Source organism: Schistocerca piceifrons, chromosome 4 (genome assembly GCF_021461385.2).
Source record: "Schistocerca piceifrons isolate TAMUIC-IGC-003096 chromosome 4, iqSchPice1.1, whole genome shotgun sequence".
NCBI lineage: Eukaryota > Metazoa > Arthropoda > Insecta > Orthoptera > Acrididae > Schistocerca > Schistocerca piceifrons.
Genome location: NC_060141.1, coordinates 415371900 through 415395010, shown reverse-complemented (window position 1 = coordinate 415395010; position 23111 = coordinate 415371900). Strand labels below are relative to the sequence as shown.

The window sequence follows — 23111 nt, the reverse complement described above, 5'->3', positions numbered from 1 at the left end:
ATCGTCTCCATGGGAGAATAGCAGCCTGCATTGCTGCGAAAGGTGGATATACACTGTACTAGTGCCGACATTGTGCATGCTCTGTTGCCTGTGTCTATGTGCCTGTGGTTCTGTCAGTGTGATCATGTGATGTATCTGACCCCAGGAATGTGTCAATAAAGTTTCCCCTTCTTGGGACAATGAATTCACGGTGTTCTTATTTCAATTTCCAGGAGTGTATAAAAATGACTCAATGAACAGGGTGTTTCAAAATGAACATACCAGTTTTATGGCATTGTAGCATTTATTACATTCAACTTAAAATTGTAAATAATACACCAAATGAAAGAGCAGCTCAAACAGCTTTGTTTGTGTACCTGTGCACAGTGGGAAGAGTAAGGAATGACAAACAGTGACTGAAAAATGTGTTGACCGAGTGAGAGTCTTCCACGCTTAGCCCCCAAGAAATATCCCTGCAGAAAGTTTATGGGCCTTTCTTTTTCAGTGAATCAACTGCTACTGATGTTTCTTATCTTGGTGTGCTACAACTATGGCCCATGCCTCAATGGGAAGAAGCTGAAAAACACTCATTTATTTGGGAGCAAGATGGTGTGCCGCCTCACTGGCATAACTAAGTACATGACTCGTTAAGCAACATTGTATTCAGCCAGTAGATTGAGCACAAGGGTCCAGTTGACACATGCATTTTATGCATGACCTCCATGTTCACACGTGATGTGACGTGATCATGTGCCTCAGATACCAACTGATCTATCAGACTTTAGAAACAGTGTTGTTGCATTGATCAACGTTTCGGTATAACTCGCGTATTGACTTGATGTGTGACCGGTGTTCACACTGAATAATTGTAAGAAAAACTGTTTCCGTTTCTCTTTCACACACACACACACACACACACACACACACACACACACACACACACACACACACACACACAGTATAACCCCACTTCTATGGTTTCGGTACCATCAAATTTCCTGTGTCCCAAATGTTAATTCATACCTTATTTTGTGTTGCCTTGTTTATAATTTTCCCGAAATTTATGCTTTATGAAAAAATGTTCATGGAGAAAAATTGACGTAAAGTGGCGCTGGCATGGCGTTGGCCATCAAGTAGTGTTTACAAATATTATGTGGTCAAATTTCTCAAATCAGCGTGCTCCACTCAGCAGATCTGAAGTGGTAAATTTGTAAAAATCCGAACAGTTCTTGCCGCGTCTTCTGCTTTTGTGAAGCTCATCTCGGCATGGTGGCTGATGGTAGTAACTAGGAACTTTTGAATAGAGAGATAATGACCAATCGCAACACTTTCCAAACTGTCTGTATTGTGCATGCAGAGCTTCGTGATTGTTTTGATCGTCATTTGACCACTTCTAGTGCTAGTTGAATCTTCACTGGCTTTGAATTGTTTTTTCATGCTTAGCCAGGCTCATTTTGAGAATTTGTCATTACCAGTGGCAATAGCCTTAGTACCTGATAACCTCAAAAAGAATACTACAGTACAAGAGACAAAAACAACACAGATGCAAACACTACACAAAATACTTTCTTAAATATTTGCAGTTAACAAGAAAAGTGTCTTGAAATATGCTGTGGTAAACATGAAAAAAATACGTAATTGGTGCAGTATTTCATTATTTAAATAATGAATTACAGCTGCAGTCTTTCTAAAAACGTTGATTATGATGTATGAAATTGAGTCAAATGTTTCTACTTTCCATACAGTTACCAGTTCTGGTTACACCAACTGTTTTTATTAGATAATAAACAGGTCTCCGACAAATATTTTGATGCCTGTTATGTACAAATATCATACATAAAGTGCGAAAATGCAAAGGGGGATCCTATGTGTATCTTTTATCACTTAAAATGTGTTGGATTTCGCTGTATAGTATTTAGAATTCTTTGTCTTTACTGCTTCATAATTCTGTTCATAGAAGTTTAAATTTGATCAGTTACTGTTCCAGGTTATCAATTCTCATTCTTGGAGTTGCATAGATCAGCATACTTCATCCCTTTTCTGAATAGTTCTAAAATCTTTTATAGGTCACACAGATGATCTGTAAAAATCACAGTATCATTAGAAATCCTATTTGATTTACATTATATTAGATGTATTTGTTCTGTAGACGCATAGCGAAGAGACCATATAGGTTGTAAAACATACCGTAAAATAGTAATTTGCCATACATACTTAAAAAAGAGATCAGCTATTATTCCTTCAACATATTGTTAGGTAAATGATCCTCATAATTCTTAATTACTGTAAAGAAGGCACGTCAAGTGGCCGACAGGCACAATTAAGACACTTAAAAAAAAGCTTTCGGCCACAGTCTTCATCAGTAAAAAACACACACACACACACACACACACACTTCATGCACGTAACCACAGTCGTGTGTGTGTGTGTGTGTGTGTGTGTGTGTGTGTGTGTGTGTGTGTGTGTGTGTGTGTGTGTACGGATGAAGGCTGTGGCTGTAAGCTTTATGTAAGTTTGTTTTAATTGTGTCAGTCTGCAACTTTACATGTGTTCTTTACCATAAGTAACAATCTGTCTTTACCACAATGTTGATACTCCTACCTGAAGATTCCATTGTTTGATCATCATATTTGTGGCCTGAGTAAAAAATAAATCTGGAAAACCTTTTCACTTAAGAGATGCAAGTGATTCTTCTTATACTTGGAAGGAGAGACAGAATTGGTCGTATATTTTTGTTTATTATCGCAAAATCGATTTTCGGTCACTTAGTGACCATCTTCAGTGCTGTAATATATAACTTAAATTAGTAAGCACTGGTGTCAATAAGCTTACGGTGCTCATTCTATGTGATCGCCGTAAGCTTATTGACACCAGTGCTTACTAATTTAAGTTATATATTACAGCACTGAAGATGGTCACTAAGTGACTGAAAATCGATTTTGCGATAATAAACAAAAATATACGACCAATGCTGTCTCTCCTTCCAAGTATACCCATTATCTGGTCGTAGTGCACAGGACACTATGGAGTTGCCAATCAATGATTCTTCTTGGGCTAATATAGGCACACGCTAGACAGAAAATCTGTTTAAAACATAGATTTACATTAATCACATTACTCCACTGAAGATGAAGATGTGCAGAAGGCAGATTATGCAGAGCACAGTATTTGGTACTTTTAAGAATACATATGCTTCAATCACAGCAGTTATCCCAATCATCACTGAGCAGTCTCCTTAATGCATGTTTTACAGTTGGTGCAAATAAGTCTGAATTCTTTGTGCCTCTCCATGTTAACTTTTTTAATTTTTCCATTACAATTTGGACTGTAGTTAAGATGTTTTGTTTTAGATTTTATGTAGCTTGCAATGTTTTTGAGAGATCCTCTGTACCATAATTCACTTGGTCATTGAAGACTCAAAATGTATAGTGTAATAATGTAATCTTCACGTCTCATTTTGACTTGTATCGTGTAATATATTTTAACCTATTACCAATTGGTGGAAAGTCTTGTTTGAACCCTACTGGTTCTGTTGGGTTGTTCAATTCTGGATTATTTTATGAATGTCAATGTAAAATCATGATTTCATAGTGATGCACTATGTAGGATATTTTTGTCTGATTTGTGTTGGTATCCAGGATGGGAACAACAAAGAGGATGGGCAACTGCTCGCCTATTAAGGAACAACTGTTAAGAAACTACACATGGAGATGAAAATAATGCACTATCTGTAGTGGTTGTATGCTTTTAGTGGCTGTTGTATATACATCTCACACAACAGTTGTGCAAATGCACATGCTTAATATGTATTAAACATACATTCTGTGTTGCTGTTGTTGCATTTTGAATGTCTTTTGAAACACTTTTGTTTTATGCAGACGGAATGTCAGGATAAAGATGACGACGATACAAATATAGCAGATGATGAGCCAGATGCAGAACAAGATGAACTGCTGTTGGAGTGTGCTGGTGATGTTTTGCCAGCATTAGCAAAAGCTATGGATCAGGAAACATTTGCACAATATTATGGTATGCTGATGCCACTTTTCCTGAAAAACACAGTAAGTTCAGTTTATATGAGACTCGGATAAAAAACTTACATTATTGAGTTATGGTAATCATATTTTAAGCGACCAATAATTACTCCTGTATCCTAATTCTGAAAAGTGCTTAATTTTGAAGGGATAGTGTTTTATATTGAGTGCTGCATTTAGTATGTAACTTACAAACTGACGAGTCAAAACATTGACTACCAACTTACGTTTGTCTGTCTGTCTTTGGAATGAAATATATCACTGATCCTGCATTTTGGGAATCTTACAGTTTGTTGGCAGGTTTTTGGAGGTAAGTGGCATTAAATGCCTATGCACAGGTCATGTAATTCACATAAATAATAGGCCACTGATTTGCATGTGCGGCAGTGGCGACCCAGATGGGTTCCATAGGATGTACATCAGCTGAATTTGGCTGCTGAGACAACCTGAGTTCACTGTATTTCTTCTCAATCCACTGTAGCATGGTTCTGGCTCCGGGACATAGACCGTTATATTACTGAAAGAGGATGTTGCTGTCAAGGAAGACATCAAGCATGAAGGCATGCAGGTGGTTCACAGCTGTCAACATGTCTTCGTTTACTACCACAAACCCCATACAAGTGCAGGAGAAACTCTCTCATAGCATAATACTCCTCCCACCAGCTTGCATCTGTAGGGCGCTGCATGTTTCAAGCTGCTGTTCAACTTGATACAGCATTTGTGGAGACGACCAGTGACCTAGTGTCACAAAAACATGATTCATCCAAAGAGCCAACACATTTCCAGTGATAGATGGTCAAATCCTCATGGTCGTGCACCCATACAATAGTAATTACCGAAGTCATTGGGTCAACATGTGAAAATGTAGGGGTGGTCTGTTGTGGAGCTCCATGTTCAGTGATGTACGATGAACGGTATACTATGAAACACTTATGCTCTTTTGGCAGAGACAGCACAGATCACTATCTATCCTACTTTGCAGAGCAGACAAGCCTCCGAACCCCATGGTCATGGACATCCAACCATTTAATGCCTACTGGTAGTTTCACTGTCGTACCTCTTTCCATAGATGCTCACAACAATAGCACGTGAACATTCAACCAGCTTCACTGTTTCCAAGATACTCACTCACAAGCTCTGCTTAATAATAATCTGTCCTGTGTCAGTCACTTACCTCAGTGTACCTCCCCAATTGCAGCCCATGTCTTAGTTAGGGTGATCTGCCATCCATGCCTGTTCTGCTTACGTATTTTTGTTACTGTGTCGTGTGCCTGCAGTGGACATAATGTTTTGGCTTGTCAGTGAATGTTAATATAGGCTAGGATTGTATATGCTAATGAATTGTAATAGTGTACTAGGTTGGTATGTAAACCCCTTAGTGTGGGTAAGCATACTCGAGTACTTTGACTGGGCAATTTTTATTTATTTATTTATTTTTCCAGTAATTATCATTTTCTGTTTAGTCTAATAGGCAATTGGATGCGAAAAAGTTAAGATTGACCAAAGTAGCATCTCACTTGAATACTGTACGTAGGATAATGGCTGATAGCAACTAAATACCCCCACTAAAAATATTAACAGTGGAAATTTTTCCATTAATTTGTGCTTGTCATTTATTACTAAAACACTTTCGGCTTTTGTTAGGATACTGTGCATGTCCATTGGCGGGATTGCAAGGCCTTTACTCCTGTCAGATTTCAAATTATTTAAATACTTGTAGAAATATGCTATAGACTCTGTCTAGTTTGTGTTCTTGTCGCATCCAAATAGCACAAAATTTTTTTTCATAAGATAGGATCCATCTTCTTAAAACATTCTATCTAATTTTAAGAACTAACCCAATTTGAAACTCTGCTGTTGTTTGTTCGTGCTTGAGCCACATCATAAGCAATAATTCAAAATAATTTCAAAACATACTTGTAAAACATGCTCCATGGCTCTAATGCATTTGAACAAATTCATTTTACAACCATAAGCTTCATTGTTACTTTAGTTCAGTAAGAAGTACCATTTTTATGTTGACCTATGTAAAGCACACCACCACAAGAAAAAGTGGTAGTGTAACATTTTTCTTGATTAGTCATACCTAATGTGCCACATAAAATATTTGACCATTGCAAGTTTCGTTTCATCTTCTCATGACGGAATGCTTGTATATTGGATTATATAAGAGGATTGAGAAATTTGCTAATTAAATATTCATTTTTTGCAAAACAAAAATTTCAGACAGCATTTAGTCCAGTAGTATTCCAATGATACATTGTATTGGAAAATAAATTTATTCTTCTAGCTGCATAATACTCATTTACACCATTGATATCTTTATTCAAATGGCCTTTCTTCTCCCAAAACATTTTTAAGGCCACAGGACAATCACATGAGCCAAACTTTTTCATAATATTTCTTAAACACTTTTGCAGCGACAACTCTTGATGTGAAGCATGCATGTTGTCCTACTGCAGTAGCATTTTAAGCTTGTTCATATTTTCAATCCAATTAGTTGCTTGCTCTGCTAAAGTATTGCTTTATGGTATGGTATCTTTACCAAATAGTACTTACGGAGAATATCAAAGAAGGGCAGCTTGTTTCATCTTCCAAAATGGGTGGGGGGGCCTCGAGAGTCATGGATGTGAATGCGATATGTCTGCTGCAGTTCGCAGTTATTAAAACAAAGTTTTCTTTCACAAAATGTCCATCAACTTCCTCCTCTGAATGCAAAAATATTTTGTTGACTGCCAGCTACGTGGGGAGAAATGACCACTCTAATAAAATGACAGAAATCAGAGCTCACATGGAAAGATTTAGGTGATCATATTACCCACATGGTATTACAGTGGAACGATTGAGAAATATTCAGTGATTCTGTGAATCCTCCACTAAGCTCTTAGATGTGAGTTGCAGAGTGGTGATGTAGATCTAGATGATGGCCATTCCAACATTTGTGACACCTTAAATCACAACAAAATGTGCAAGTTTTCTATTTACAAAATAGCTCCTCCTCCTTCAGTGATCTAATTCACTGGGGATATCATGCATATATCACTTAATAAACACCTTCCTTCAGATACGTATTACGTAAATGATTCAGTGTCGATCAATCGAGGCCTTGTACATTAATGCATCTTCTGGGGTGGAGAGCTCATGTAGAAATCTGCCTTGAAATTGCTAGTCAGTCTGACAAGGCTTTGTACTTGTTTTATTTCTCTAATTGGAAATAAGCATTTATGTGTGATTTAGATGTATCAGTTGTAGTAATTTCAGTTTCTTGGCACAGTTCAGTCAAATATTCTCCTTCAATAACAATTTTCTGGGTTTGTGACCACATTGTCAATAATATAAGCTACCGACATTTCGGTCCTTAGTGCAGGTGACAGCCTTTAGTATGTTTGTGTTTACTCCTGAATGAGAAAACTTTGTTTCTTATATACCTGCAGACATGGCTGTTATCTAATTCTGATAGGCTTTTTAGGATGAAGGGGAAGGATATTAGAAGTCTTCGTGTTTTTATTGTTTCTCTTCGTTGGTGGAAACACGACATCTTGATTGGTGTTTGCATTACTGCTTGTGATTGGTGGAAATCGGCAAATGGAAAACCAGGCGGCAGCTGTGACGTGGCGTGGTTTTCCTGCTTTCTAGTGCCATCCGAGGTGCGCCTGTACTCTATGTACCTGGGGCCACTGGGGTCTCCCGTGCACCTGTATGTGTTGGTTCACGTGAGCTATCACCACGTAATGCTGTTATTGCTGGCAGCCAAGACGACTGAAGTCAGTACCAGTCTTCTCTGTTCATGTTGGCCAGTCGCTTGACTATTTCTATTACCTCTCTAATCTTTCTCCTGAAAGTAAGAGGCCGTTTTGCCAGTACACATGCTTCACTAAAATCAGTCTGTTTGCCGCACTCTTCTTGGTGTTCTACCACCACTGACTTGGTGTGCTGTCCCAGTCGGAATTTTATTGAATGTGATGATGGCTGCAGAAGCTTAATTTTATTTATTTATTTATTTATTTATTTATTTATTTACATTTTATGGCCTTAATTAAACCACTCAAGCCAACTTTATACAAAGAATTTTTCAGTTTTCTGTCAGCCCAATACTACTACTCTCAGATGTCACCCTTCTTTCTTCATCGGAAATCGCCCTTTCTATTCCCTGTTTGTTGATTCTTGTTTGCTGTCTGGTTTGTTTGTATGCGAGTTTCCTGATTTTGTTAGTTTTGTTTCTTAGGTCTTCCAGTGTAATCTGTAGCTCATAGCTTAAGTTTATAAAGTACTCTCCTGTTCATTAGCACACAGGACTACCATTTGGGATGATGGCAGTTCAAACCCCATCTAGTCATCCAGATTTAAGTTTTCTGTTGCTTCCTTAGATTGCTGTAGGCAAATGCCAGGATGGTTCCATTCAAGCTGCAGTTAACAGTTACTCTCTCCCTCTTGCAAATGTATGAAAATCCCTTCTGAAAATCTTGATTTAAATTTTCCATTGTTTCTCAAAATTGTTAGAGGTAGGACAATGTACTCTAAAATAGAGCTGTAAGCAGTCTCTGTCCCCTCCCCTCTCCCTTTCCAGTTAAGCTAATGTCACATTTTGAATGATGTACACTGAAGCTCCAAAGAAACTGGTATAGTCATGCATATTCAAATATAGATAAATATAAACAGGCAAAATATGGAGCTGCTGTTGGCAACGGCTATATAAGGCAAGAAGTGTCTGGCACAGTTGTAATATTGGTTGGTTATTGCTGCTACAATGGCAGGATATCAAGATTTAAGTGAGTTTGAATATGGAATTCGTCTGTGCATGAGCAACGGGACACAGTGTCAACAAGGTAGTGAGGAAGTGGGGATTTTCCCTTGCGACCATTTCAAGAGTGTACCGTAAACATCAGGAATCCGGTAAAACATAACATCTCCGACATCGCTGCAGCCGGGAAAAAAGATACTGCAAGAACTAGAGGGATTGAAGAGAATCGTTCAACATGACAGAAGTGCAACCCTTCCAAAAATTGACGCAGGTTTCAATGCTGGGCCATCAACAAGTGTTAGCATGCGAGCCATTCAACGAAACATCATCAATATGGGCTTTGGAGGCAAAACCTCACTCGTGTACCCTTGATGACTGCATGACACAAAGCTTTACGCCTTGCCTGGGCCTTAAACACCAGCATTGGACTGTTGCCGACTGGAAACTTGTTGCCTGATTGGATGAGTCTCGTTTCAAATTCTATTGAGTGGGTGGACATGTGTGGTTATGGAGACAACCTCATGAATCCAAGGACTCTGCGTGTCAGCAGGGGACTAGGGACTATTCGCGCTGATGGAAGCTCTGTAATGGTGTGGGGTGTGTGCAGTTGGAGTGAACTACTACAGTGGCTCCAGGAATACTCTTCTGAGTTTAAACACTTCCACTGGGCACCAAACACTGCAGACATGAACATTATTGTGCATGTCTGGGAAGCCTTGCAATATTCTGTTCAGAAGAGAGCTCCATCCTCTTCTACTCTTACAGATTTATGGCAGCCCTGCAGGATTTGTGGTGTCAGTGCCTTCCATCACTACTTCAAACATTAGTAGAGTCCATGCCAAATCCTGTTGTGGCACTTCTGTGTGCTCAGGGGGCCCTACATGATATTAGACAAATTACCAGTTTCTTTTGCTCTTCAGTGTAGATGTTGATGGGAAGTCAAACTCCAACCTATCTTTCCCAGTGCTGCCAGCTATTTAATTTCAACATTCTGCTGCCCAATTTTAAAATATTGTGGTTAACCACTAAAAAATTTTGGTGGTTGCAAATGTCTGAAAGAAAGAAAACTATGCATCACAGTAACAGCAATCGTTCGCATGTAAACTTACCAGATTCAATTCACTGTGATTCATGCAGACACTTACTATCTGGTACTAAGGTGAGCTCTCATTTCTGCAGGAGATGGTTAAAGTCTAGACTGGGGCTAGTGGCGTACTTGTGTGTTTTGTGCTGCGATGTTTCCGACACTCGCTGTGACTTGACAAGAGTGAAAGGGGCACATCAGCTGCTGGCTCTATGCAGTCAATGAGAATGTGGTGGGCAGACAGTGTGTTCAGAAGCAAGAGAAATTGAAACATTCTGACAATGTTATCAAAGCAAACTCAGATATTTATTCAGATAAAAACAGCTGTGTTCTCAGGACTCACAGTAACCACAATGTCGGAAATCACAACATATCCGGAAGAAGTAACCAAATATTTGTGACATCAAAGATATAAATTTTCCAGTTGTGCTATTTGAAGGATGGTGGTGGTGGTGATATGTAGTGATACCACAGACAGCAGTGTTAGTAAGAAAAAATGTAGAAAAGAAATGGCCCAAAAATTAATGTAAATCATTTCACTTCATTTGTTTTGTATCTCTTTGTATTATCAAAATGTAGACAATCAATAAATGGCATTTAGAATGGTACAAGGTTAAGTTTATTGGCAGATACTTTTTCAGTAAAAGTTTTCAGTTTTGGAATATGTTAAAAATGAATTTTTCTCTAAGCCCGTTGAAAAAAAGAGCCTCCTTTGTAATTGGGGTCATGTTAACTCTGGTAAATATGGTATTTAGTGTCAAAAAGACCCATGTATGCCTATTACATGCTTTAAAATACAGGACATTCCAAAGTGACAAAAAACACACAATATTTGTTCAATTTTGTACCACTGCATGTGCTCCATAAGGAAAATGTTGCTTCCTAAAGTGCTGCAGTTTTACAAAGTGAATGCTAACAATTTCAGATATGTCCCACATTTACATGTCCATAAATACTATTCAAATTATTGTTTTTTTTTCCTGAATATTTATATTTGTAATTTGATTGTGCAGCATATTACCTTCATAGATTCTCATGCATCCATAATTTGAAAATTGTTAATCCTCTTGATAGTGTGGATTTTTTTATTTTATAGAGAGAATACTCAGTGCTACTCTGACATGAATGTAATATTTATTTCACAGAGGAAAAGATGTTCAGCTTCACAACGTTCATTCTCAGTTGGTACTTTGGCAGAATGCTTGCCCGAATTAGGACCATACACCAAAGAGTTCGCACCACAGCTATTACCAGTGTTCTTACAGCTTACAGAAGATGAAAGTGAGGAAGTGCGCAACAATGCAATCTTTGGAGTAGGTGTGCTGTGCCAATTTGGAAAGGAAGCTCTCTTTTCGTATCCTTTGAATTTATTTCTTTGGTTATTTTTAATTTTTAACTGTTGTGTGAAACTGAATGCAGAAGGGTAAGTATCTGAGAATCACAGGATATTTATTACAATGTACAGATGCTCCTCCTCAAAAGAAATCTGCACTTTTGTTATTATTGATGTGCTCTAAAACTGTATGACAGAAAACTAAATGACTCCTAACACCCTTCTACCTCTTAGTGGTTTTTATTTCAGACAAAGGAAAGTCCAGGTTGGAATATCAACAATTACAAAAAGGGTAGATTGCTAGTCACCATAAAGATAACACATTGAGTTGCACATAAGACACAACAAAAAGATTGTTACACACTAAGCTTCTGGCCAAAGATGCCTTCAGAAAAGAAAGGAAAACACACATTCACCCAACCAGATACATCTCAACACACGACCGCTACCTCTGGATGAAGAATGCTGTGGCCAAAGCTTTGTAACATTCTTTATGTTGTGCTTGTCTGTAACTCAGTGTGTTCTCCTTAGAGTGAGTAGCAGTCTACCATTTTCATAATTGTTGTGATTGTATTTCTTTGCACGTTTACAGAATTCTAGGATGAATAGGGTGTTGTGCCTTTTCATGAGAAATAATTCTCTTTGACAGTTACATTGCTGTACTTCGTTCTGTGATAACAATTAGACTTTTGTATGAGATTTGGACCATTCATTAGGTATTCAACTGAAAAGTTCGAAAAGTATTGCACTCTGGAGCATTGTATTGTCTAAGAGATAAAAAAAGGCCCATCATAGAGCTTATCAGCTGGAAAGATCAGTTTGTTTCTGTGAGTCTGAAACAAAAAAAAATTGGCACAGGCACACTGATGTAATCTTCTGTCGATTCAGCAGCCATTCGTTTGAATATTTTTTGTCAAATGTTTGAATGGAGCAGAAAAAAATTCCCTAGAAATCACGCAGTGGAGTTTTAAATTGACAAGTGTGAGATGTTTAGATGGAAAAAGGCTTAATTGCTTGGAAATAATCAGGATAATTAAGAAAAACTTAATTTGTGGTTTGAGAGAAGTCTAAATATTTTAGGAACAGCTGCTGCTAGCAGTGCTAATGAAATTTCATTGAAGCTTCCCTGCTTTCTGTTGATTTATATACTCTATTGATCATGATGATGATGATAAAAATTGAAGCACCTTTGAATGGTGCTCCAAATCATGTGTACCAAATGATGTGCCAATTGACACTTCTAACTCCAACTTCTAACTTACAGTTTACAGTGTTAGAGGAATTTCCTCTTTCTTTCCTGTCTCCAAAATACTTGAAATATTCCACATATGAGCACATTATAAGCTAAGATAATTCATCATCATCTTCATAACATTCATCATGTATAGAGATATGCTCTATGAAAAATAGGTATTCTGGAATATCTGCCAATAAAATAAATAATAACGAAGACTTGTCAGTATGTATGTTGCTGATAATGTTTTGCAATGCAGTGGAAGTTAAAACCAAATAAAAATCCAGTCATAGCATTAAATTTAACTTCCCCTATCAGGACATTAACTGCACTAGAGGGTAACAGCACAAACCTGTCAAAGGGATGGCTTGGGAATTAGGCAAAAAATTTTCATTTGGTGATGTGGAGTGACTTCTCGTTTAAGTTACTCATACACAAATCAGTTTTTTCTGTTGTACTGTACAGTGGACCAAACATGAGGTGTACACAAATTGACTGTCCCAAAGAGTGTGTAAAACTTAAACCAATTTCTTTCCAGCAAGATTGGTCAAATTTTAGAGAGATTTGTCAGTGTGCACAAAGCCTTCAGCTGTCATTATTTACCCATTTAGTTTGACACTTTTGTTTTCTGGAAAAAATACTTCTTAAATACTTTGAATTGGTTCAATATAAGTTCACAGTTGGCAGAAGATGCGTACTGTAGATCAGTCACCAGCCTCACAATGATTTAACCTGTTGTAAATATTCAACTATGTTAATAATGTGACAAGAACGGCTTGTACAATGAAAGCGACTCTGTGATGAAATATATCTATTTTTTTTTTTTTTTTTTGGGACAGTGTAAGAGAGAAGCCATATTGAGTAGATGCCACAAAAGAGGAAAAATAGAACTTCCGTACTACTAAAACATTTACTTTCCCATGGCTTTAAAATGAAGTTGCTAGCATTTAAATACTGATGGTGGGTAATTTTGAATGGAAGTTACACACCAACAGAAGGAAAATACAAGTTGCTACTTGCCGTAAATATGACAATAGTTAAGTTGCAGGCACAGACACAACGAAAAGACACTTAATCATAAGCTTCCAGCCAAAACTTTCGTCAGAAAAGCGTGTGCATGCGAGGTGCCCCCGCCAACCCACTCCCTCCCCCACAAACACATGCGTGCACATGACCGCCATGAAATACTGAAATACGGTTAATGCAGCAGTGTTTGTTGATACATTAATAATAAGAGATCTTTGTACATATATGCTCTGTCTCTTGAAATATGAGTGATATACAATCTAAATTTTCTTCATAGTTGTATTCTTTTTTAAAAAGTTATTGCATGTCTGTCTTGTGTCCTAATGGCTTCCTTAACAGTAAGTCACTATCAACAAATACTGATGGCTCTGTCAAATGCTGTTGGAAAAGAGAAATACCCATGCACATTAGACAATATTTGTGGTGCCTTGGCTAGGCTTATCATGACTAACATTGAAGGAGTACCAGTTCATCAGGTAACTGTAAGCTAACATAAGATTAAATTTTGGTCATTTGTTGTTGGAGTACCCTATTCTTCATTATTGGATTGTCTGCAATGATTTTAATGTTTAAAAGTTGTGTTATATGACAGAAAAGACTGAATCATGTGCTATGATAGGTCATTTTGTAACTTGGTGCCAGATTCGTTTCAAGCAGTTTGTAAAATACTGGCTGTAAAAAAAAAATAGACTGTTTCTGACTGCTGTAGATGTATCTGGCACTGTATATCTTCTCAAGTACAAAACTGGAATATACTTTCCCAGATTTCAGCTAACACAGCACAGTGTCTCAGTTGGTGTAAACTAAAGATAAACTGGAAAATATCTTTTCATTAGCAGCTAAACCTCTTGCAGTTCATGTTACACACAACACTTCTGGACTGTTCTTTACTGCAAACTTTAAAATACCAATGACAGTGGCATACTTAAAAACTGCATCAGTTACACAGTAATGAATGCTCAACATAGAAATTTGAACTAAAATTGTTGTTTGTGCTGTTGCCAGGTATTTCCTGTATTTGTGGAGTATTTACCCTTAAGGGAGGATTTTGATGAGAACAAGACAGTGTACGAATGCCTCCTGTACTTGTATCAGCTAGGCCACCCACAGCTGGTGGCACATCTCGGTGCCCTTTTAGCATCAAGTTTTCAAGTCCTACACAAAAAACAGGGCACCACAGGTACTTGAATTTACTGTTGCATGAAATTGTAATGCTAGATATGATTATTTCTCGACTAATATTTTGTTCTCTCCTACAGATACTTTGGATCTAGTCAAAAACTTTGTGCACCAAGTGCACAGAGATTTCCCACAAGAGTTCAATACAACATTAGCTGGTATATCTGCAGAGGTAGTATCCTCTTTGCAAATACCATAAATTAATTGGACTGATCGAAATAACCATGAACATTTTTGTTAGCTTTGCATTGGCGTGATGTTAAATAGAAAGACTGCTCCATGATTTTCGTGTTATTTTGTTCATAGTTTTGTTGGTGTTCGATGTTTCAGTGTTGTAAGAAAAGTTTGCAGTTCGTACTACCCATATTTTGTGGTTTATTGAAGTTATATTCTCCATGAAACTTCCTTTTGTCTGCAAATTGAGACTCAAATCCTAAGAGTTTATTGTTTGAGAGTAGCAGAGAGTGTTCACTAAATGAAATTGGACCCTTTAAATTTCATATCAATCTCAGGTGATGGAAAAATAATACATTTGTATGGCAACTGTTAATACTCATTGTTTCATTATGAAGACTGAGATTTCTTGAATATATGTTCACTATCATTGAAAGCAATGAAAATGGGATTTGTCACCATTTTGTGGGTTTGTTATGTGCTAAGGTTCGAAAGAAAATGTTATGTCCAAGAGCATGTAAATTATTGTTATGAGTGGTGACTGGTATAACAACTAGTCTGCATGCCAAATCTTCGCACTGTTTTCAGTGTAAACTATAAATGTTTTTGTGACAGTGAAAACTTACTGTGTATGCTACTAGATTATTTTACAGAACAGGCAGCAAAAATTAATTTTCTGAAGTACTTTCCAATCTGATAAATATATATATCTTCATTTACCACAAGAGGTGCATGTTGTGACCATAAAAGAAAGTTATATTCCATAGCTTTGATATTTTAATTATTTATTTCTTATTCATTATTAGACTTAAATGTTTATATATTTTTAACGATTTTCTATGTTATGATTTAAGATTAGTGCTTGGGATTTACACCCAAAATATAGAAAATGTTGAAAATAAAAGTATTTCTTTAAAAAAATCTTGTCATCTATTTATGAAGAGGTTTCCTGTGCTCAGGTCCCTCCTGCTGGTGGGCCTTCTGTGTACCACACACTTCTAATATCATTCCATTGGTGCTTCATATTCATTATCCTTTGCATCAGTACTGTTCCTACCTCTAAAATTGTTGTAACCAAAATAAAATTGCCTCGGAAATTGGCTGCCAAAGTCCAGCCATAACATACGATGACGTTCAGAAACAATTTGTTAATGTTGAATGCAAATTTAAATGTTGGAAGTCTCTTCTGAAGGTATTTGTCTGCACTATAACCAGTGAGTGAATAGGTACTAAAATGACTTGAGGAGGAAAAGAAATATTGGCAGAACTTGAAAGAAAGAAGGAATCAATCGATAGGATACATACTAATGCATCAAGAAGTCATCAGTTTTGTAAAGGAAGTATAGGGGTAAAATTGTAGTAAGAGACTAAGGGTTTAATGTAGTAGACCAATTAAAATCAATGTAGTTCGCAATAGTCACCCAGAAATGAAGAGGTGGGTATAGGATGGAGTAGTGTGGGAGAAGCCTGAAACCAGTGTTCAGAGTGAACAACAAAGTCTAGTGTTGATTATCCGTTGGTTGCGAAAGCTAGAATTTTGTGTGTGTGTTTGTGTGTCTATCAACCTGCCAGCGCTTTCGTTTGGTAAGTCACATCTTCTTTGTTTTTGGATATATTTTTCCCACGTGGTAGGTTTAATTCTTTTAAATGCCATTTGGCACAGCTAACAGGTGTTAAAATGTTGTCCACTTTCTGAAAGCTCTTTCCACTTCATCAGTTTTTTGTCTGGTGTGTGCATTAATCTGAAAACCCTTTCAGGCTAGTTTTAGTCACCCCCCGCCCCCAATGTGAGAGAACTGGTCCATGTGATTAATTGGCACCTATTGTTATGATACCTCTGAAATCACTTCTGTTGAGCAGAATAACATTTGACCTATTTCTTCAGGATGAAATAACATTACGAGTGGGATAGATTGCTACTCATCATGTAGCAGAGATGTTGAGTTGTAAATGGGCACAATAGAGAGACTGACAGACAAGTAAGCTTTCAGTGAAAAGCCCTTCCTCCGAATTAGAAAACATCCTGCAGAGAGTACAGAATCTGTCATTACTCATCTACTTGATGTAAGTGGTGTGTTAATGGTAGAGTTAACCATTGTGTACATGTTTGACAGGGACCATGGAGAACTCAGGGTGGTGGTCCGATCCCTCCAACCAGCAAGTTTCAGGTGTTGTCTTTCCCTCGGCAATTCAGGCGTACGGTGAATGATGGTACCCCTTAGGGAAATGGCAACAAGGGACAGGAAAGCACACTCGGTGCACTCAGTGTATGTGCCTTGGGGCATTGTTCAACATGTTAAAAGAGGATTTTCCAGGATGCAAATAACTGCCGATTGCAGCGCATGTTAAAACAAATGATGTCTGTCTGTCTCAGCTCATTCCAGTGACTGGCAGAGAAAGTTAGGGAGACCAGTGTCTCGCACATGGAGTTTCAACGAAGCTCACAGTTTGCGGCATTGTCCCCAAAACTGATTGTGGCCCTACAGTTCTGAGCCGAGTGCAAGGACTGAACCAGATACTGTGAAGGTTCTGTGATGAGCTAGGCTGCAACTTCCTGGACTTAGGTCATGCGGTTGAGAACTGTAGGGTCCCCCTAAATGTCAGGTGTGCACTACATGTCGGAGGCTGCTACTCAGATACCTGACTGTGTATGTATGTGTGGGGGGGCACCCAAGGGTTTTTTAGATACATGACTCCAATCAAGATGATGATAGCTGTAGAAAACTCGTGAGTATCAATGTAAGATCAAAAGAAATGTCTCCCACAGGTGAGAGTATTAAAGCCCTAATGGTTAACTGCTGAAGCATTCACAAAAAAGTACCGGTGTTTGAAGTGCTCTTGAAAAGCAGTGAAGTTCACATAATACTAGGCACAGAAAGCCGGTTGAAACCTGAAATTGGTAGCCGTGAGACTTCAGTGGAAAATTTAAGTGTATATTAAAAGAATAAGCAAATGGGAAATGGATGTGCTGTATTTTTCGTAGTAGACAAGAAACTCAAATCCATAGTAGACAAACTCAAATCCATAGTAGACAAGAAACTCAAATCCATTGACACAGAAATTGAAGCTGCATATGAGATTGTTTGGGCAAGACTCAGTATCGGAGATGGACATAGAATAGTTGGATCCTTCTATCACCCTCTAGATTCACCTCCTGATGTAAGAAAAACTTGAGAGAGAACCTCAGCTCACTTGGAATGAAGTTCCCCAATCATAATGTAATCATTGATGGAGATAAATCATCCAACAGTCAATTGGGAAATTTACAGTTTCGTTAGTGGTGGGGATGATAAAACATCCTGTGAAACTCTACTAAATACATTCTTTGAAAAGTACCTAGAACACACAGTTTAGAACCCCACTCATCATTGAAATATATTGGATCTAATGGCAACAAGTAGACCTAACCTTTTTATGGATGTCCACATAGAAACTTCCATCAGTGACCATGACACGGTTTTGGAGCACGGATTACCAAAGTACAAAGGACAATTAAAACAAGCAGAAAGATATACATATTCAATAAACTAGATAAAAAAATAGGTAGTGCCATATCTCAATGAGGAAATTCAGACTTTCAGCACAGGCAATTAGCACTATGACTCAAGTTTAAAAGAAGAGTTGACCATGCACTGGATAGATATGTACTTAGGAGAGCAGTTCTTAATGGAAGGGACTGCACATGGTACATAGCCATTAAAGAAACAGATTACTGCATGACAGGTGTAAAACAGAGCAGAGGGCTATAGACAGTGAGATGCTGACTGCAATGTGTTTAGCTATCAAGAGTGCAATGCATGAAGCCTTCAATGATTACTTTCGCAGAATATCGTCAAATGATCTCTAACGAAACCCAAAGAAATTCTGGTCGTATGTAAAGGCTGTTACGGCACCAAAGGTCGTGTCCACTACCCAGTGAACGACACAAGAACTGAAATTAAGGGTAGCAAATCGAAAGCTGAAATGCTTCTCAGTTTTCAAATGTTCCTTTACAAAGGAAAACTTAGGAGAACCGCTCCACTTTTATCCTTGTACCATTGGAAAAATGAATGAAATAAGTATTGTCAGTGGTGTTGGGAAACAGCTGAAATCATTAAAATTTAACAAAGTTCCAGGACCCTATGGAATATGTCAGATTCTATACTGAATTTGCAGCTGAGTTAGTCCCTAATCTAATTATGAAACCCAACTTGACTCTTTTTCACATGACATACTCAAAGGTTTGGATCTAGGCAGTCAGGTAGATGCAGTATTTCTTATTTCGAAAAAGGATTTGACTCAATACCACACCTACTCTTATTGTCAAAAATAAATCATATGGGTTGTCAAGTGAAATTTGTGACTGAATTGAGAACTTTCTGGTAGGGAGGACACAGCATGTTATCTTGGATGGAGAGCCAGTCACTTGTAGAACTAACTACAGGTGTGCCACAGGGAAGTGTGTTGGGACTCCTGCAGTTCATGTTGTATATTAATGACCTTGCAGACGGTATTAATAGTATGAGATTTTCACTCTGCAGCGGAGTGTGCACTGATATGAAACTTCCTGGCATATTAAAACTGTGTGCTGGACCGAGACTCTAACTCGGGACCTTTGCCTTTCACGGGCAAGTGCTTGCAGGAGAGCTTCTGTTAAGTTTGGAAGGCAGGAGATGAGGTACTGGCAGAAGTAAAGCTGTGAGGACGGGGCGTGAGTCGTGCTTGGGTAGCTCAGTTGGTAGAGCACTTGCCCACGAAAGGCAAAGGTCCCGAGTTCGAGTCTCGGTCCGGCACACAGTTTTAATCTACCAGGAAGTTTTGATATTAATAGTAACCTCAGACTTTTTGAAGGTGTAGTTATCTATGATGTATTAGTATCTGAAAGGAGGTGCATAAACATTCAGTCAGATCTTGATAAGATTTCAAAATTGCACACAGACTGGCAACTTGCTTTAAATGTTCATAAATGTAAAATTGTGCACCTCACCAAGTGAAAAAAGCTTGGTATCCTATGACTGACTGAATGGGCTAACTCATACAAATACTTGGGTGTAAGATGATGTAGGGATATCAAATGGAGTAATTTTATAGGCTCAGTCATGGGTAAAGCCGGCAGTAGACTTTGGTTTATTGGTAAAATGCTGGTGAATTGCAGTCAGTCCATGGTTCTAGAATAATGCTGACATGTAAGAGACCCATACCAAATAAGACTAGCAGGGGTTGATGAATGTACACAAAGAACGGCAGCACAAATGCTCACAGGTTTGTTTGATCTGTTGGTGCATGTCACAGAGATACTGAAGGAACTGAACTCCTGAAGATAGACATAACTATTCCAAGAAAATCTATTAACAAAGTTTCAAGAACTGGCTTTAACTGATGACTCTAAGAATATAGTGCAGCCCCATATGTATTGCTCACAGAGAGATCATGTGGATATGATTAGACTAATTATGGCAAGCACAGAGGCATTCAATCATTCTTTCAGCACTCCGTAAGTGAATGGAATGGGAAGAAACCCAAATAACTGATACAATGGGATGTACCATCTGCCATGCACCTCACAGTGGTTTGCAGAGAGTAGGTGTAGATGCAGATGTCCGCATGTGTGCATGGTGCGCACATGCTCCTTTGATCACCTGCATGCATACACACTTTCTTGAAGTATATTCCATTAAAATATATGAATTTTGCCATCAATTACGCAGACAGGCACTACATGCAAGAACCCAGAACAGCTAACAGAAGATAAAAGATCAAAAATGTTCATTCTAATTGAGATTCCTTTGATCTGTTCAACAACAATTATATCTTAACTTTCCTGTACATTTTTGTACAATGTAATTGCAAATCCTCAATAAAAAATTTTCATCAAGTCACTCTACTATTTACGATTTATCATCTCATTTTCCCCACACATACATTACTTCACACAATGAACATATGCAGAAGCTGTAAATTTTGAGTCATCACTTTCTTTCTCCCAAGAAACGAAATTTACTTCTAGACAGCTGTTATTCTGTATTTGGCTTCAACAGGGTTTATTATGCACAGATCCAAAGGCTGCAGATGGCTTGTGCAACTCTGAGCCAGCAATCTATCTTTTTCATAATATTGTCATTATTTCACCCTGGATTTTCCAATGTTTAAGTACAACCCATGTGTAACTGAAATAAATTTGAAATTCATTTTTACCATTGCATAAAAGTTGGATTAATTTGCAGAATGTTACACATTTATTCCTTAAAAGTGGACTTTCAGGAAACGTGGGACAGAACAGCGTTGCTAATAAGGGAGTTTCGCGGGACATAAGGAAATATCTGTTAAAAGTAGCATTTCCTTAAATTCGGTGCATTGATAAGGATTTGACTATCTTTTAATGGGTAATGACACTGAAAAATTTATTTTCAAAATGATTAATGTCGGCATCAGCCTCACATATTAAGAAATGTATGTGTGCAGCAGCTGACTGTTCTGTGAGTGTACCTATATGGTTTACGTTTGAATATTGTGCAAAGATAAAAAAACAGGGCATTGTTCACTAGGCCAAATGCAATTCATTACCTTTTTATAGTTCTAACTGCATGCAAATTGGCATTTATGTAAGGTAAGGAAATAAAACTGAGTTTTAAAAAATGTTTGTGGCCCTCACTAATAAATTTACAACGTCTAAGAACAAAGTATTAATGTACAATCCTTTCCCGGGTACAGTCTCATGCCGAGTTGCAAGTTTTCTACAAGGGATAGGCATTAAACTACGCAGCACCAAAACTACCAGTCTAGGTCACAAATTAAGATGTTCACAAGATTGAGCATGACATTTGCACCAGTTTTTTTCCAGGCCAGACTGTTAGCAACACACATTGAGAACATTGATGCTTTTGGATTTTAAAACTTTTATAAATGTGCTTCTACCACTGATACGGAGCAACATGACCACTGTGTTTACAGCATTAAATATAATTTACAGAACACATGAGAAGAAAATGCAAGGAATAGACCACCCTGAAGAACTGGAAATGTGTGTCCAGATCCTCAGCACATTTTCAAAGAGCAATTTCAACTAGCTAGTAAACAATTTCTGTGGTCTAAGGAGTAAAAGTAACAACTTGCTCAATAGTTCAGGCACCGAGTCGTCAACAGGCACATAAAGCAGACTAAGAGTTTGCTAACTTTTGGGACAAATCCTTCTCCAGAGTTAGTAACATACACCTCTATGGCTACATTATTATAGCTGATGACATTTTTATGGCACTGCAGTTCAACTGTGATGATGGGAGAATGGGGGATGGGGGGGGGGGGGGGTAATTGGTTGAGAGAGGAAGGGTAATTGATAGATGGGGGAGAGGCAGCTGCTGTATAGGGTAGGATAGGGTAGGAATGTGGCAGCAGTGAGTTTGTTGTGGCCACACACAGCGAGATGGACACTGCAAAAATAACATGCAGTTGTGGATTGAGAGGGGAGGAGGAGGAGGAGGAGGAGGGGGGGGGGGGTACAGATGATCAGGAAGAATGCAGAAGATGGTATGAGTTAAAGATGATTGAAGTTAGGGTCATAGTGCAGGGGTACAGGTGATGGTAGGAAAGGGGCTAGCAGAGACTGGGGCTGGAATGAATACAGGATCAACAGATTTGTTGCAAGGTTAAACACTATGTAATTCAGAGAAGCTGGTTTGGGGGGAAAGCATCCAGACGACAAGAGTTGCATAGCAGCCATTGAAGTAGAGCATGTTCTGCTTAATAGCATGTTCTAAGACTGCAATTATTTTTTTTTTTTTTTTTTTTTTTTTTTTTTTTTTTTTTTTTTTTTTTTTTTTTTTTTTGGGGGGGGGGGACTAAGGTTGGTGGTCTCGACCACATAAACTGCAGTGCAGAAATTACAGGTGGTCTGTTACATGATGCGGTTTCCACAGGTGGCCCTGCCTCTGATATAGGATGAGCATGAGAAGGCACTGGTTTGGGATGTTTCCAGTGGCTGTATTGGGCAGGTCTTGCAACTGGGTTCTCTACTGGGGTATGACCTGTTTGGCAAGGAGCCCTGAATAACTTTAGAGTAAAGATAGACTAGCATACATATCGCATAGATTTAGTGGGCAGCGGAATACCTCTTTGGGATGGTGGGAGTGATGTAGAGAGGATCTTCCTAATTTTTGGGCAATCCGCATCCTGCAATGCTTCAGAGCCCTCCAAACTCGTACTCTGCCATTCACCCAATCCACACTCTATCCCCTTACAATACACGTACTTCCTTTCCCGTGCAACATATGTCACAACCCTGTGCAAGACGCTGATGCCAGACCGCACCAGTATACGGACTCACATGTCCTACTCCAGTCCCATATCTTGGC

The 23111-nt window shown here is 38.3% G+C and overlaps 1 protein-coding gene across 1 annotated transcript in view; it reads left to right on the top strand.

Moving 5' to 3' along the window:
- The window catches only part of LOC124794881 (importin-4-like), a 128841-nt gene extending 113207 nt beyond the window's left edge, over positions 1-15634 (top strand). Inside the window, exons 15-19 of the mRNA XM_047258574.1 lie at positions 3858-4040; positions 10984-11192; positions 13775-13907; positions 14437-14611; positions 14691-15634. Of these exons, the coding sequence (XP_047114530.1) occupies positions 3858-4040; positions 10984-11192; positions 13775-13907; positions 14437-14611; positions 14691-14809 (819 nt within the window). The 3' untranslated portion in view covers positions 14810-15634. The remainder of the gene's footprint in view (positions 1-3857; positions 4041-10983; positions 11193-13774; positions 13908-14436; positions 14612-14690) is intronic.
- Positions 15635-23111: the final 7477 nt, after the last annotated feature.